At 38.4% G+C, this 16,612-nt stretch overlaps 1 protein-coding gene across 10 annotated transcripts in view; it reads left to right on the plus strand.

The window, feature by feature from the left end:
* The window catches only part of FAM13A (family with sequence similarity 13 member A), a 337,193-nt gene that overhangs the window by 27,646 nt on the left and 292,935 nt on the right, over positions 1-16,612 (plus strand). For 9 of the 10 annotated variants that reach the window (XM_059887328.1, XM_005207750.5, XM_059887325.1 and 6 more), the window contains exon 2: positions 11,498-11,687. In XM_059887328.1, coding sequence (XP_059743311.1) covers positions 11,531-11,687 — 157 coding nt within the window. In that variant the 5' untranslated portion in view covers positions 11,498-11,530. Of the gene's footprint in view, positions 1-1,281; positions 5,775-11,497; positions 11,688-16,612 lie in introns of those variants that run through there. The other variant, XM_059887329.1, reaches the window with a different exon arrangement.

A 16,612-nucleotide genomic window follows, 5' to 3' on the forward strand; every position in this document is an offset into this window, starting at 1 on the left:
AAACATATACAAAATTTCATTTAAGGTTGATATAGAAATCTTACAATTTAAGGGATTATTTGCTCCCAGGAGAAATAATTCTTAATCATTCCTACTCTTTAACTTTAGCTTGGTCTTTGATTGTGCTGTGTCCCAATTTTACTTTAGGGGGAAGCACAGTTTTAGGAATCGAAGCATGGTATTTCTGGAAAAAAGGCTATTGAAGATGAAAACACTTTATGTTTCTGACAGAAAAGTGAGAACTTTAAACATAAATGAATTCATGTGGGCTCATAAACTTAATAGTTTGGAACTTTGCTGCCTAGACATATGTGTAGTAACTGCTCAGTATCCTGTTACTGAAGATAGCTGTTCTTCAGACAAAATAATTGAGTACCAAATGTTTGTAAAGTGTGTGTATGGGTGTCTGTGAATGAATTCTTGAAATGGGAAGACAGGTTTAAAGATTTTCAATTCCTAGTTCTATTGACTTTCTCATCCTCATTTCCTTTTGATATTTTCTGTTTCTCAAATTGCTAGTGCTGTTAGTAAAACTGTAATGAACTCAGAAACTTACTTAAATTACATAGAAGAGGTTGATTCTTTACTGGGACATACTTACTTTTCCTCAGTAATCACCCCCAGGCAGAACAGGAAACTTACACTTGCCAACTGGCATTATCTTAGTTTCTTCTAGTTTTTAATACATTTTTGGATGACTCAAGCCTTCTCAGATGAATCCTGAGTCTTTCAGATTCCCTGCCCTTCCAGGTGTTCTGTCCAAGGTGCCATGTGGTCAGTTTGAGGATAGGTGGGCTGAGACTGGGGAGTGGATGTTCTAATGGATGAATAAAGGGGGCACCTTGAATGCCTATGTATAGGTTCTTATACTCTTGACTGTTCTGCTGTGTGAGTGAATTTAGGGACCAAGTCAGTGACTGGTGAATTTGGGGCTCAGTTCTCTTGGTATTGTCAGGCCCCGGCTATCATTCTGTCCTGACTTAGCCCCAACTCTTGGTAGTGCTGGCTACAATTTGAGGGGTATCCCAGGTTTTATAGCCTTTGTCCCTAATGTGGGCACATCCACTCCTGTAGCTTCACCACCTGGTGCTATCAGCTACCTTATTATACACATAGCGCAGACAGGCCACAGTACAAAAAGGCTTGCGGACCAAATCAGGATACTCTTGTAGATTTATTGCACCAACCTAAGACACCGCACATGGAGAAGGCTATGGCACCCCACTCCAGTACTCTTGCCTGGACAATCCCATGGATGGAGGAGCCTGGTGGGCTGCAGTCCATGGGGTCGCTAAGAGTCGGAAACAACTGAGCGACTTCACTTTCACTTTTCACTTTCATGCATTGGAGAAGGAAATGGCAACCCACTCCAGTGTTCTTGCCTGGAGAATCCCAGGGACGGGGGAGCCTGGTGGGTTGCCTTCTATGGGATCACACAGAGTCGGACACGACTGAAGTGACTTAGCAGCAGCAGCAGCAAGACACCACATAAAGCAAGGGGGAAAAGATGAGGTAGGTTTACCTACTTGGAAAGGGTTTAAATGGGACCAAAAGACGGCACTCCCCAAGTCCTGTGTTACATAATGTTCATCTTTCCGGTCTTTCTTGCCTTCTTGGCCATATCAACCTTCTTTGATCATGTTACATTTTTGAAGACCAGTATTGAGTGTGAGCTGGCTCAGCAGATGGAGGGGGCAAGTGTGCCTAGGTATAATTGTAACTTGCTAAGACATCACTGCACAGCTATGAATTTTTATGTGCATATCTCAGGCAGAAAGCGCATGGGGCCAGGATGGGTAAAATCAATGGGCAACTTAGTAAAGACATAAATAATTGGTGTCTCATAAATATCAGGTGCTTAACTTGGTTCTTTCATCTCTTTTTAATCATCTTCAACTTTTTCTGTGTAGAATATGTCTACCAAGCTATCCTATGTCCTATGTACTGTCAACACTTAGTTCTGTCTGTTCTGCTTACAGTTTCTCTTGTTCTCAATTTAGCTGAACCAAATCTTCCTAAATAATACAGCAAACAAATATTATGTAAGAGCAGAGTTTCAAGACTATCAGAGATATCGTCTTGGTAGTTTCTAGTTTGATTATTTGGTACCAATTTCCTCCCATGCAGACTACATTTAGGTTTTTTAAATGCCATACTGAATTTCATTTTTTTAAAGCTTTATTTGAGATTTTTGAAAAGCATGGGCTTTGTTTGGAGCCTGGCATACCTGAGTTTAAATATTGGTTATGTTGCTATACTCTGATCTCAGACATTATTGAGCAGTATGCTACCTTGATAGTAGATTTTGGGGACTATTTGACCATCTGTTTAACTTCTTAGCATAATTTATGTCATCTAGTAGGCAACCCTGGTGGCTCAGATGGTTAAGAATCTGCCTGCAATGTGGGAAACCTGGGTTTGATCTCGGGTTTGGGAAAGTCCCCTGGAGGAGGGCATAGGAACCCATTCCAGTATTCTTGCCTGGAGAATCCTCACAATCAGAGGAACCTGGTGGGCTACAGTCCATGGAGTATCAAAGAGCTGGACACAACTGAGCAACTAAGCACAGCACAACAGCACAGTAGGCAGCAGTTTGGACAGAAAGGATCATGTCTTATTTGCATTACTTGCTTTTTGCTCAGGACTGGGCAGTAGTAGTTGTTCAATAAACATTTGCATAGGACAGATCAGTCATGGCCTAGGTTTTGCAGTTCCCTGGGTATATTTTATTTTTGAAGACCTTCAAGAATCTGAGAATGTATCTGCAAAGGCATCTATCTTCTTGGTGGTGTTTTTTGTGTGTAAATGCAGTTTTCTATTAACAAGAATTAGCAGGACAATTATAAATGTTTTGTACTTTTAACTGTTTGAGTCTCCAATTGAATATCTCAAGAATTCTTACTGTGAAGTCACATGTAGTCAAAAGATCCCACACATCCATTCCATCTCAGATGATGTTCAGTCTGGCCAGTGTGTAGCTTTCTCTCAGGTGGGCATGTAATCTGCTTTGATCGAAGTAACTAGCACTGCATGTTCCAATAGATAAAGCTTGAAATCTCAGTAGCTTGAGGCATGAAAATTAACTTGTAGATAACTCAGAGTCTCATGCAAGTTGTCAGAGTCTCTCTCCCATCTGGTGGCTCTGGTATGTAGGCTTACTCCATTCTGTGATCTCTTTATTATCTTAGCATATTAGCATGTATCCCCTAAGTTATCTGAGGAAAAGAAATGGAGGAGGCACACACGCTTTTTATCTGTCTCACTCTGGAAGTGACTCATTACTCTTTTCATGATTCATTGCTTTGAACTAGTCACATGTTCCCACCTAAATGCAAAGATAGTTGGTTCATGTGTAAACAAACAGTCTCCCTGGCGGTAACCTAAATTGCTCAAACCAAACAAAGAGAAGGACATATGTTCCATGATTAGGGTAGCAGTCTGTCCCCAACTCCCTACTGAATGTAAACAATGAATTAAGTACACCAAGTGCTGCTGGCAGATACGAAGAGAGAAGGCAGCCTAAAGACCTGCTTTTAGATAATTGATTAATAAATGGCAAGTAGTGGTGACATTCACAAGCCATTGCACCTACCAAGTTAGGCTTCCATTCCTCTCAACTCCTTAGTAGTAGTTTAATGTGTTAGTAAATGTCATTATTATTTTAGCTAGTTCAAGCTGGAATTTCAGTTGCTTGCATCAGAAACAACTAATACACCTCATCATTTGGTGGCTTACTGTTTTGTGGTTTGGGGAAGCTCATCATGCATTGGAATGAGGCAGGATTTGAAAGGCTGGAGACAGGGCTTTGAGTCTTGGCTCAGCCACTTCCTGGCTTGCCCAACATGACCCTGAGCAAGACGTTTAACCTCTCACTTCCCATCTGTCACAAGGGGGTATTGAACTGGATTGTTGTGAGAAACCAAACAAACACTAATGTGAAAATACATTGTGAACAGTACAGCATCATAAAGTATTATCTTTGTTGCATGGCTATCTGCTTGCCTTAAGGTGGTGTCCTTAATACTATCATTATCTGTCTTAAATAATACAAAAGGAACTCTATAATCTGAAGGGACTATTTATATTATTGGATTTAGATCAAATTTCAAACAGGATTAAACATTTAATTTTGTTTTTTTTTTAAGCAATAAACCAAGTACTGAAGACGACTAGATTAATGGTCAAACAAAGATGTGTATGTCTTCACATTTAAATTGTGTTGCAAGGAGAATTTTCATCTTTGCCCTTCAGAATCAGAAGTCAAAATAGGTCAATAACAGAGTGATAGAGAAATGTATCTACTCAGTGTGGATAAAGTCAGTAGTATCTAGGTTATTTCAGGTTTTTTTTTTTGGAAGAATGGTTGCCTCTGTGGATGGGTTTAATTGGTTAATACCTGTGCAGAAGATTTGGGGGAAATTCTAGTTACAGTGGTGGAAAGTGCAAACTAGCATGAAAGAATTAGGCCAGTTAAGTAGGGAAGACTATACTATAATAACTTTGATTAATTGTTTCATATCTTAAAGCTGACTTAGGGAAATTAAATTTCAGAGAAGAAGCTTGTGTCCAGTAATTTCTGAAATAGAGATCATAAGAGAGCATATTTGAGTTGTTCTCTGTAACGATGAATTGACAACAGTTGATGAAGGGGTGGTGCAGCAAGTCATAGCATAATTGTTTATGTGTCATATAATTAAATATAAGTTCATATAGCTAACAGGCAGTTTGGAGATTTCTGTTTAAATTTATCATTCAAAATGAATGTTTTATGGAAGGATTCTATATGATTTTATTTTATGACAATTCTGAATTATTACAGTTACTCCTTTAAGACTAAGTTGGGAGAGTTTAGCATATCAGATATTAAAATAACAGGAATTAAAAGAGTTTAATAATGACTAGCTACTTGAAGAAAGATAATTGCTGTATTTCTTCCTCTTTCAACTAGAGATGGGTCAAAGATATAAATATCCAAGTGAAGTCATAAAAATACTAGAATAACACATGTGTGAATTCAAAGATTAATTTTGGATCAAGGAATGTATTTCAAAGGAAACCCAGCCCTGAAGAAAAAGATGGGTAAAGTTTTCTGCCAAATAACCAAAATGTCTGTACAACACAAATATCATAAGTTAAATGCCAGAAGGAAACTAGAGCATATATTTAAAACACACATGACTAAAACAAGATTAATTATTTTAATATTAAAAAAATCCTACAGATCAGTAGGAAAAAGGAAACCACCCAATTAAAATTAGGCAGAGCTTATGACTAGAAGGCTCACAAACAAGAAACGTAAATGCAAATTCACAAAGAAAATTGCTCAATCTCATCCATAGTTAATTCATGAAATTTTGTAATACTCGTTGATAAAATGGGAAACAGGCACTCTCATATGCTATGAATCAAGCTGTAAACCATGAAAGTATTTTTGTAGGGCAATGTGGCAGTACTTATTAAAATTTATAATTTATACAGTAAGTTCGGAGAAGGCAATGGCAACCCACTCCAGTACTCTTGCCTGGAAAATCCCATGGACGGAGGGGCATGGTGGGCTGTAGTCCATTGGGTCGCTAGGAGTCGGACACGACTGAGCGACTTCACTTTATTTTTTCACTTTCGTGCATTGGAGAAGGAAATGGCAACCCACTCCAGTGTTCTTGCCTGGAGAATCCCAGGGACGGGGGAGCCTGGTGGGCTGCCGTCTACAGGGTCGCACAGAGTCGGACACGACTGAAGTGACTTAGCAGCAGCAGCAGCAGTAGCAGCATACAGTAAGTTAAAGGGAAATTTATTTTGCTTTCATATAATCTAGTAGCAAGAAGCTCCTCTTTTAACTCTTGGAGGTAATATTAAAAAAATTACAGCTTTATAAGCCTGTCCATCTAGCAATTGTGCCTCTAAGAATTTATCTTATAGGTATCTGTACAATTATGTAGAAATGTTTGCATGATTGCTTATTGCTGAAATACTTGTAATATCAAGAACTGTAAATAACCTAAACATCAGTAAATAAGATTGGTTAAGTCAGTTATAGTGTCTTTATAGTGTAATATTAGCAAATATATGTGCTAATATGGGAAGGCCTCCAAAATAAGCAAAAGCAAGGTAAATATACAAATAGTATAGTTACATTTGCCTTTATATATGTGTGTGTGTGTGTGTATATACACACACCCCACATTTTGTTTATTCATCTTTTGATAAGCTTTTGAATGGTAATCTCTACTTTTTGACTGTTGTGAATAATGCTACTATGAACATTGGTCTACAGGTACCTGTTTTAGTTCCTGATTTTAGGGTATATACTCGAAGTGTAATTGATGGATCATAGAGTAATTCTATATTTAACTTTTTGAGGAACTTCTATTTGCCATAGTGCTATATCATTTTACATCATCACCAGCAGTGCATTAAGGGTTCCAATTTTTCTACATCCTATGCCAAAGCCTTTGACTGTGTGGATTACAATAAACTGTGGAAAATTCTGAAACAGATGGGAATACCAGACCACCTGACCTGCCTCTTGAGAAACCTGTATGCAGGTCAGGAAGCAACAGTTAGAACTGGACATGGAACAACAGACTGGTTCCAAATAGGAAAAGGAGTATGTCAAGGCTGTATATTGTCACCCTGCTTATTTAACCTATATGCAGAGTACATCATGAGAAACGCTGGGCTGGAGGAAGCACAAGCTGGAATCAAGATTGCCTGGAGAAATATCAATAACCTCAGATATGCAGATGACACCAACCTTATGGCAGAAAATGAAGAAGAGCTAAAGAGCCTCTTGATGACAGTGAAAAAGGAGAGTGAAAAATTTGGCTTAAAGCTCAACATTCAGAAAACTAAGATCATGGCATCCAGTCCCATCACTTCATGGCAAATAGATGGGGAAACTGTGGAAACAGTGGCTGACTTTATTTTTCTGGGCTCCAGAATCACTGCAGATGGTGACTGCAGCCATGAAATTAAAAGACGCTTACTCCTTGGAAGGAAAGTTATGACCACCTAGATAGCGTATTGAAAAGCAGAGACATTAGTTTGCCAACAAAGGTCCGTCTAGTCAAGTCTATGGTTTTTCCAGTGGTCATGTATGGATGTGAGAGTTGGACTATAAAGAAAGCTGAGCAGCGAAGAATTGATGCTTTTGAACTGTGGTGTTGGAAAAGACTCTGGAGAGTCCCTTGGACTGCAGGGAGATCCAACCAGTCCATCCTAAAGGAGGCCAGTCCTGGGTGTTCATTGGAAGGACTGATGTTGAAGCTGAAACTCCAATAATTTGACCACCTGATGTGAAGAGCTGGCTCATTTGAAAAGACCCTGATGCTGGGAAAGATTGAGGGCAGGAGGAGAAGGGGACGACAGAGGATGAGATGGTTGGATAGCACCACTAACTCAGTGGACATGGGTTTGGGTGGACTCTGGGAGTTGGCGATCGACAGGGAGAACTGGCGTGCTGCGGTTCATGGGGTCGCACAGAGTCAGACACGACTGAGTGACTGAACTGAACTGAACTGAACCCAGCTTTTTATTTTCTGATTTTTTTTTGATAGTAACTATCTTAATGGGGGGACTGTGTGGTGGTTCAGGCAGTAAAGGATCTGTCCACAATGCAGGAGACCCAGATTTAATCCCTGGGTCACGTGGGTCCCCTGGAGAAGAGAATGAATGGAGTTGCAAAGACCCGCCTGAGTGACTAACATTTTCACTTTTCAACTTGATGGGTGTGAAGTATATCTAATTGTGGTTCTGATTTGCATATGGTTAGTGAGTAGTGAAATCGAGCATTTTTTGTGCTTATTAGCCACTTGTCTATCATTTTTGGAGAAGTGTTTATTCATTTTTGAAATGGGTTTTGTTGTGTTGAGCTGTATATGTTCTTAAACATATTTTGGATATTAAACTTGTATCAGATATATGATTTGTTAACACTTTTTCCTGTTCTGTGGATTGTCTTTTCACTGTGCTGATAGTATCTTTAATGTACAAAAGTTTTTCATTTTAATGAAATACAGTTTCTTTGTCTTTATTGCATGTGCTTTTTGGTATCCTTATTAACTTTGGTTATTTTGTTAGGTTACAGCTATTATTTGTTTCTTGGCAACATTTTTTTAATGAGTTATTTCAAGGAAATTGTGATGTTCCTTTATTCTTTTAAAAATACTGTCAGTTTAGTTGCTATGTTCCTTTTTCCTTACTCACATTTCAGTGAGATGGATTTTTGTACTTCAGTATGAAGACGGTCCTGTGGGGTGTAGCAATGAGAGGCCAAGGTAGCTTTTCAAGTTTTCAACGCTGAGACTCCCTCCTGTATTGCTACCAAAGGACTGTTTTCTTGAATGTGGCCCTTCTGTTTGCCCATTGCTCCGCCTTCTCTCAGAAGCTCACCTGGTCAGGAGAGCTCTACTGACTTTTCTTCATAAACTTGCTCTCCGAGATCATGAACTATTAGGTGGTGAATTTTCCTGGTGCTCCTGATAACTGCCTCTTGGGGTCCCTGTAGATATTTTCTATACCTTTTTCCTCTACGCAGTTGAGCCCTGTTCAGCTCCCAGAGTGTGCTCTATCTTTAAAGTAATATATATTTGTAGGAGATTTTTAAGAACATCCACTCCTGGGCTTCTACTGATCCTCCCCAGACTCCTCCTAGAGCTGGTGTGATGTCTGCGATAAGTTTCCTGTCCCATCTTTGCCTTTAGCAGCAATAATACACATATTGGACTTTATAGCTTCTCTGTCTTCTGTTGATTTACTTTTCTGCTTAATCTGCTTTGTATGTCTCTGAAAATATAGCTGTTTTGTTTCATAGTGTTTTCTTTAAAACAGTATTTATCTTTTTAAAAGTATTAACCTAAAATAAATTATCAATTAAAAATGATGAATCAAGTATTCCTTTACTGCTTTGATTATATATAAACTTGCTGTGTAGTAGGGGTCTATATTGAGTAAACAGTTAGCTTAATTTGTAATCAGCTCAAAATGTGTGAGGTTAATTACATGTCTCATCCTTGAAAATATTGAGCTGTAATGCCGATTGCCTATTTACACTATCTGTTAATAGACGCAACATACTGACTGTACTGAGTAAAAGATAGAATAAAGAACAGGACTGTTAGCAGAAAGAATGTTAATTTAGGTTTTAAACATATAGACAGGATTTCTAAGAAAACTTTGAATTTCTAATAAAAATTTTATAAATTTTGATACTAATGTGCAAAATGATTTTATCTTTATCTTTCAAAAGTCATACCTGTATATTTTAAGAAATGAGATCGTAGGAGAATAATTAGATCATTAGACTATCTACCAACCACAAGCCTTGACCACAGTGCCTTTTTCAACCTCAGTCTTTAGTTCACACAAACATTTGAGTACAGAAGTGGTTAAGGATCTCTGAATTGTTTTGAGAAGAAATCAGAGTAGTTTCCTGGAAGAAGGATGATAATGATCATGATTGTAACAATTGGTACTTACTAAGTGTGCCAGACACTCTTATTCTTACATATATTTGAGCTGCTTGCAACCTCATTTATGGCTATATGCCAGGAACTCCTGGTATCCCCATTTCATAGATGGGGACCCTGAGAGTAAGTGACTTGTCCAGGTTTGCATGGCTAATGATATTGGAATGGGATTCAAAACAGAGTCTGGTTCCACGGTCCATGCTCTAAGCCAGTATGCTATGTTGTGTCTGTAAGAAAATGATAAAATTTGTATGATCTGATCTCTTTGTCAGCTGTTTCTGATGCTACATTTAAGACTGCTTTCAAAGTTTCATTATTACAGGTTACTTTTTGGCTGCTTACTCACCAGATAGACCTGGTTGACTGAAATTTTCCATGTATTCTTTTGAAAGATACAGGTTTTTAAACTCACACCAAAGTAGTAGTGGTTACAGATTTGACTTAATAACTTCCTTGGTAACAGAAGTGACAGTTCTTGCCCATACTACTCTGTAGTAGCTAACACTATGCCTTATTTAGAATATTAATAGATACTAAATCTGTGTTACAACTGTATTGTTGTTGTTCAGTCGCTCAGTTGTGTTTGACTTTTTGCGACCCCATGAACGGCAGCATGCCAGGCTTCCCAGTCCTTCACTATCTCCTGGAGTTTGCTCAAACTCGTTTATAACTTTATACATTTGCTGAATTTTACTAGGGAAATCTGGCTTTCAAGTATGACCTATTAAAAGATGTCCATGAAAGTTGATGTGATTTTATAGACTATAAGATTCAAAATCAAATTGTAACCACAGAAATCCTACTAAAAATCACAATTGTAGGATTTTCTTTGTGTAGCTGTCATGTGTCACATGTAGTAGTTATCATAGTTTGTTACTATAATTATATACAAACTACTTTAATGTTAATATAAATTTAAATTAAGGAGAGGAACATGGGAGTATGATGAAACTCTTACCAGCTCCATGACGTTTACCAAATTACTTCTTAACTCTTTGATCTTTGTTTCCTCATCTCTATGATGGAGATAGTGTTTCTCTTTTTAGATTGTAAAATCTACATGAACCTGCACTTACAATATTGACACTTTAGTTAGTTTCATTCATTCTCAAAAGGATATATTTCCCCTAATCTGCTTCCCTTGTCCTCAAATAAAATTTTTTGCTTTTTGCCATCTTTTTAGGGTTTAGAGTTACAGATGCATACATTTACATAGGACACATGCTTTATTAAAAACAACCCTCACTTAATTATGTTAAACCATATTAAAATTTATCTTTTAAATTACTTCCTTGGGGACAATTTTTCTATTAAAAGGAAGAAACAAACCTATATGAGGTTTTCACTGTGATAACATGAATGAACTGTAAATTGCATTTTTAGTTATAATATGTACAGTCTTGTTGAAATTGCTTAAGTTGTGATTACCTGAAACTTTGCTATTTCAGAGATTATAGCATTTTGAATGTCAAAGAGAACTGAGTTGATTTTATGTGCCAATATATCAGCGAGATATTCAGATATAATCAAATCAGAGACATAAGTGTTCCTTCTACATATTTATATTTTCTAGTCCCTCAAATTAAAGCTGCCTTAAGATGACATCTAGATAAATCTTCGTTTTCAGTAGTGTCTTACTATTACAGGATCTGCATGGGATTTCAGTGTTCTGACAAACGTTTTCTTTTCTTGTTAGCAGGTACTTGTGAGTCACACCCCCGGTTACTGTAGTAATCTGTCTTAGATACTGCAGTGTATCGCTCCCTCTCTTAGATACGGTTAAGTTGTGGCTTTAGGTTTCTCATTATCTTTCACTTCTTTTAATCAGTATATCCGTGTATGCCATTCCTAACACTGAGCAGCATTAGAGAGTTGTTAGGGATTTAGGTTTGAGTTGACATAAAAATAAGTGAAGACCACTCCTCTACAGCCTCCAATACTTACCCTTCAGCTCAGGTGACTGTGTGGTAAGCATGCAGCCTCCTGTGGTAAATGTAACTGACTGCTCTTTTTTCTCCCGCTATTTTAAGCAAAGTAAAACAGCGGTTCGGCTGAAAGAAGACATGAAAAAGATAGTGGCGGTGCCACTACACGAGCAGAGGAATCCCACCTATACCAAGTTGTTTGGAGTCAGTCTCCAGGACCTTCACCAGCAGGGGCTGACCGAGAACGGTGTTCCAGCTATCGTGGGGAGCATAGTGGAGTACTTGACCATGCACGGTGAGTCCAGTCGTGTTGTGTGACTCTGCTATTTTTACAAAAGAATGTTTCAGTGTGAATTCATCATGCATTATTAGAATATTCCCTAAAACACCTTAATCAGAATATTGAATTATGGTATAATATACCCTGCCTTTATAAGAGGATGTTAAGAGCATTATGACTGTTTAACATTATTTGGAAAATACTTAATTCAGCTTACCATGGAGAAATCACTTTAGTAATTGAGGTTTCTAGTTTGGAATGATTCCTAGTGTAAAGTACTAAAAGACACTGTTTTAATATTAATGCTGAGTTCTCTTGACTTGTTCCCTCTGAGAGTCAATACTTTTTAATGTAACAGAATACTTTGAGTATCTCTTTTGGTTTGAGGTCAGTCATGAACTTATTGAATATGTTGATTGCTTTCAAAACTCAGCAGAAATAGCAAAAGAAAGTATTATGTATAACCTACTGTGGTGTTGGGAGGGGGCATTAACTTTTGGAATGGTAAAATTGTGTAAAATAATTGAAGACTGCCATAGAACATTGAATGATAAAAAGAAAATCATATCCTCTCTTTGTTAGTGAGAGCAAGTATGTTTTACAGCTTTTTAAATTATTTTATTTAAAATAAGACTTAAAAACCTTGATGACTTGAGAGAATGTTGTTGTTCAGTCTCTCAGTCCTGTCCGAATTTTTGTGACCCCATGGACTGTAGCACACCGGGGTTCCCTTCCTGCCTGTTTCCCACAGTTTACTCAAACTCATGTCCATCAAGTTGGTGATGCCATCCAACCATCTCATCTCTGATGCCCCCTTCTCCTCCTGCCTTCAATCTTTCCCAGCATCAGGTTCTGTTTCAGTGAGTCAGTTCTTCACATCAGGTGGCCAGAGTACTGGAGCTTCAGTTTCAGCATCAGTCCTTCAGTGAATATTCAGGATTGGTTTCCTTTAAGATTGACTGGTTTGACCTCCTTGCTCTCCAAGGGACCCTCAAGAGTTTGAGAGAATGATGCTTATCAAATGAGGGCAGGGTGATGGGAGAGCTCCAAACTATAATAAATATCAATAAACTTTAAGAGATTTGGAAAGAAACTGTTCTGAGGGAAGAGCTTGTAATCTTCATTTTCTATGCTGAAACAAACATTTATATACTAAAACAAGACTCTCTGCAGAGTAGAATATGAAACTTGTGAGTATTTTTAAAGGTAAAACTTGAGATTTGGAAGATATTCTGTACTTTGGGCAGTTTGCTTCGCCTGACTCTTGGCATGATTCCAAGTCAGTTGCCCCTGCTGAGGAGGAGGCTGCAGGGAAATGTTCCACCTTTCCTATGTAGGAACATGTATGTGCTGTAACAGGGACTGAATGGCAGACAGTTCAGGCCTCAGAAGGTGTTTTATGTTAATTGAAAAACAGCCATTTGCTCAGGTTATTTGGTATGTAGATGAGAAAATATGATAGTATTTTGCTTTGAAAACTGAAGAGCCAGGGACTCATTGCATTCTTACCTCCTAGGAGTTAGTGTTTTGGGAGGAAGATAGCTGCAGGAGAGTGAGATTCTTAGAGAAGAGTTCTGGGTTTGTTCAAGCACATTAAGCAGGTTAAACACAAAGGTGTTATATGCAGTATGGCAGGAAGATGGGCCCTTGGCCTACAAAATCTTGAAGCCAGGTGTTACAGAGTTAGAGGTTTGACAGGACTTAGTTACACACTCACTATTAAGTAAAACTGTAACCTCTGACTTAGATACAAGACGATCACTAGATAATTCATTTAATATCTTAAATAGGGTTGTTTGGTATTACTCATTTGGATGCCAGATGTGACAACCTAAGATAATATTTTCATTATGGCATCACCAATATTCTGACCTTTTACCCAACAATGATTAAGTAATAGCCTTTTGAGGTTACTCTTATGTAAAATTGGCCTTCCCTGGTGGCTCAGACCGTAAATAATCTGCCTGCAATGGGGGAGACCTGGGTTTGATCTCTGGGTCGGGAAGATCCCCTGGAGAACGGAATGTCATCCCATAACAGTATTCTTGCCTGGAGAATTCTATGAACAGAGAAGCCTGACTGGCTGCAGTCCATGGGATCATGAAGAGTTGGACACAACTGAGCGATTAACACTTTATGTGAAATCATTTTTATTTTTAATCTTTTAAAACAATATTGAATAACTACTAAATGTATGTGGTTTGAAATTCAGAAAGGTATACAGTGAAAAGTCTCATCTCGCCCTCCCCAAAACAATATACTAAACTATTTTTTGCTACGTTCTTGCAAAGATATTTGAATATATAAGCAAATTTGTGTATTTTCTGTTTCCCTTTTAACATTAGCACATCATGCACACTGTTTATGAATCTTCTTTAAAAAAATCACTCAGTGGTATATTTTTGAAGACTGTTCCATTTTGCATAAAGAGCTTTCCTCGTTTAGTTCTTTATTCCTCTGCATCCTGTTACACTCTATGTATATATGTGTCACTGTGTTAACTAGTCACATCCTGATCAACATTGAATTGTTCCAGTCTTTTGATGTTTGCAGACAATGATTCAGTGACTGACCTTTAACACGTATCGAGCACTGTGATGTACCTATAGACTAACCTTCTGAAAATGGGCTTATGGATCAAAAGATATGTGCACTAATAATCTTAGGAATTGAGCTAGTTTACATTCACGCCATCAGTGTATGAACATCTGGGCAAATTTTGAATTAGAGATTGCGTTTCTTCTATTTCTCCTTAGTGTACCCTTCATTGTACTTTAATAGGGTGGATTCAGGTAATACAAAACTAAATGTTTTAGTGGGCTCAGGCAGCTATCAAACACATGGCCCCTGCACTGGAAACACGAGTCTTAACTACTGGACCACCAGGGAAGTCCTTCAGTCCATCGTTCTTAGCCAGGGTTAAGAATACCCTGGTTAAGAATATGTGTTCAAAATATACATTCATCGACAGTACCTCAGATCTACTGAATCAGAGTCTTGACAGGCACCTGCCCTGTATTTTGAAAAGCTATGTAGTTAATCACACTGTAGACAACCTGAAGCTGCTTTCTGTATTTGAAACTATTACTTTAATAAACCATAGGGCCCGTGTAAGTTTGAAGTGTGGTATGGAGTTTGAGGAGCTTCCCTGGTGGCTCAGTGGTTAAGAATTTCATCTGCCCGAATGGATAAGAAAGCTGTGGTACATATACACAATAGAGTGTTATTCAGCCATTAAAAAGAATACATTTGAATCAGTTCTAATGAGGTGGATGAAACTGGAGCCTATTATACAGAGTGAAGTAAGCCAGAAAGAAAAACACCAATACAGTATACTAACACATATATATGGAATTTAGAAAGATGGTAACGATAACCCTGTATGCGAGACAGCAAAAGAGACACAGTTGTATAGAACAGTCTTTTGGACTCTGTGGGAGAGGGCAAGGGTGGGATGATTTGGGAGAATGGCATTGAAACATGTATAATATCATATGTGAAACAAATCTCCAGTCCAGGTTTGATGCATGATACAGGATGCTCAGGGCTGATGCACTGGGATGACCCAGAGGTATGGCATGGGGAAGGAAGTGGGAGCGGGGTTCAGGATGGGGAATACATGTACACCCATGGCAGATTCATGTTGATGTATGGCAAAACCAATACAATATTGTAAAGTAATTAGCCTCCAATTAAATAAATTTATATTAAAAAAATAAATAAAATTTAAAAAAAAGAATTCCGTCTGCCAATTCAAGAGGCTTGGGTTCAATCCCTTGGTCAAGAAGATCTTCTGGAGAAGGAAATGACAACCCACTCCAGTATTCTTGCCTGGGAAATCCCACGGATAGAGGAGCCTGGTGGGCTACAGTCCATGGGGTCCCAAAAGCATCGGACATGACTTAGTGACTAAACAACGAAAACAAAATGGAGTTTGAGGGCAAGATACTTCAGTTGGTTTTGTTTCACTGTTTTATAGCTTAAGTCAACAAGTATTTATTATGCACCTGTGAGACAGTAGGCACTCTGTCAGATATGGGATTAGGGATGATTGGTTGTATAATTAACCGTATTTAGATATTATAGTCATACTTTGTTGTTTAATGTAAATGTAGATATCTAACAACTTGCTGTGAGGGAAACCTTTTACTATTATAAAGGAATTTTGAAACAGAAAGTGCTTATCAAGCTCTCTATTAAGATCTTTTAAATAGACTTTTCTTTGGCCACCTAATGCAAAGAGGCGACTCATTGGAAAAGACCCTGATGCTGGGAAAGATTGAGGGCAAGAGAAGGGGGCAACAGAGGATGAAATGGTTGGATGGCATCAGCAACTCAGTGGATATGAGTTTGAGCAAACATCTGGAGATAGTGAAGGACAGGGAAGCCTGGTGTGCTGCACTCTATGGGGTCACAAAGAGTCAGACACAACTGAGCAACTGAACAACAAAAATAGACTTTGGGTTTTTATAAAAACCAAAAAAACCCACAAAATTTACATGTATTTTTCCATTCAAAGGAAAATCTTGTAAGTTATGAGTCATATCATGTTTATACTGATTGCTGCTGCTAAGTCGCTTCAGTCGTGTCCGACTCTGTGCGACCCCATAGACGGAAGCCCACTAGGCTCCCCCGTCCCTGGGATTCCCCAGGCTAGAACACTGGAGTGGGTTGCCATTTCCTTCTCCAATGCATGAAAGCGAAAAGTGAAAATGAAGTCGCTCAGTCCTGCCCGACTCTTAGCGACCCCATGGACTGCAGCCTACCAGGCTCCTCCGTCCATGGGGTTTTCCAGGCAAGAGTAGTGGAGTGGGGTGCCATTGCCTTCTCCGTTATACTGATTAGTTATTTTAAAATAACTAATGTTGTTTATTGTGTTACTGGATTGCTTCTACTTTAACATGAAGATGCTGTGGGATATTTAAATAGTGTAGGATTCT

Source organism: Bos taurus, chromosome 6, assembly GCF_002263795.3.
Source record: "Bos taurus isolate L1 Dominette 01449 registration number 42190680 breed Hereford chromosome 6, ARS-UCD2.0, whole genome shotgun sequence".
NCBI classification, from domain to species: Eukaryota; Metazoa; Chordata; class Mammalia; order Artiodactyla; family Bovidae; genus Bos; species Bos taurus.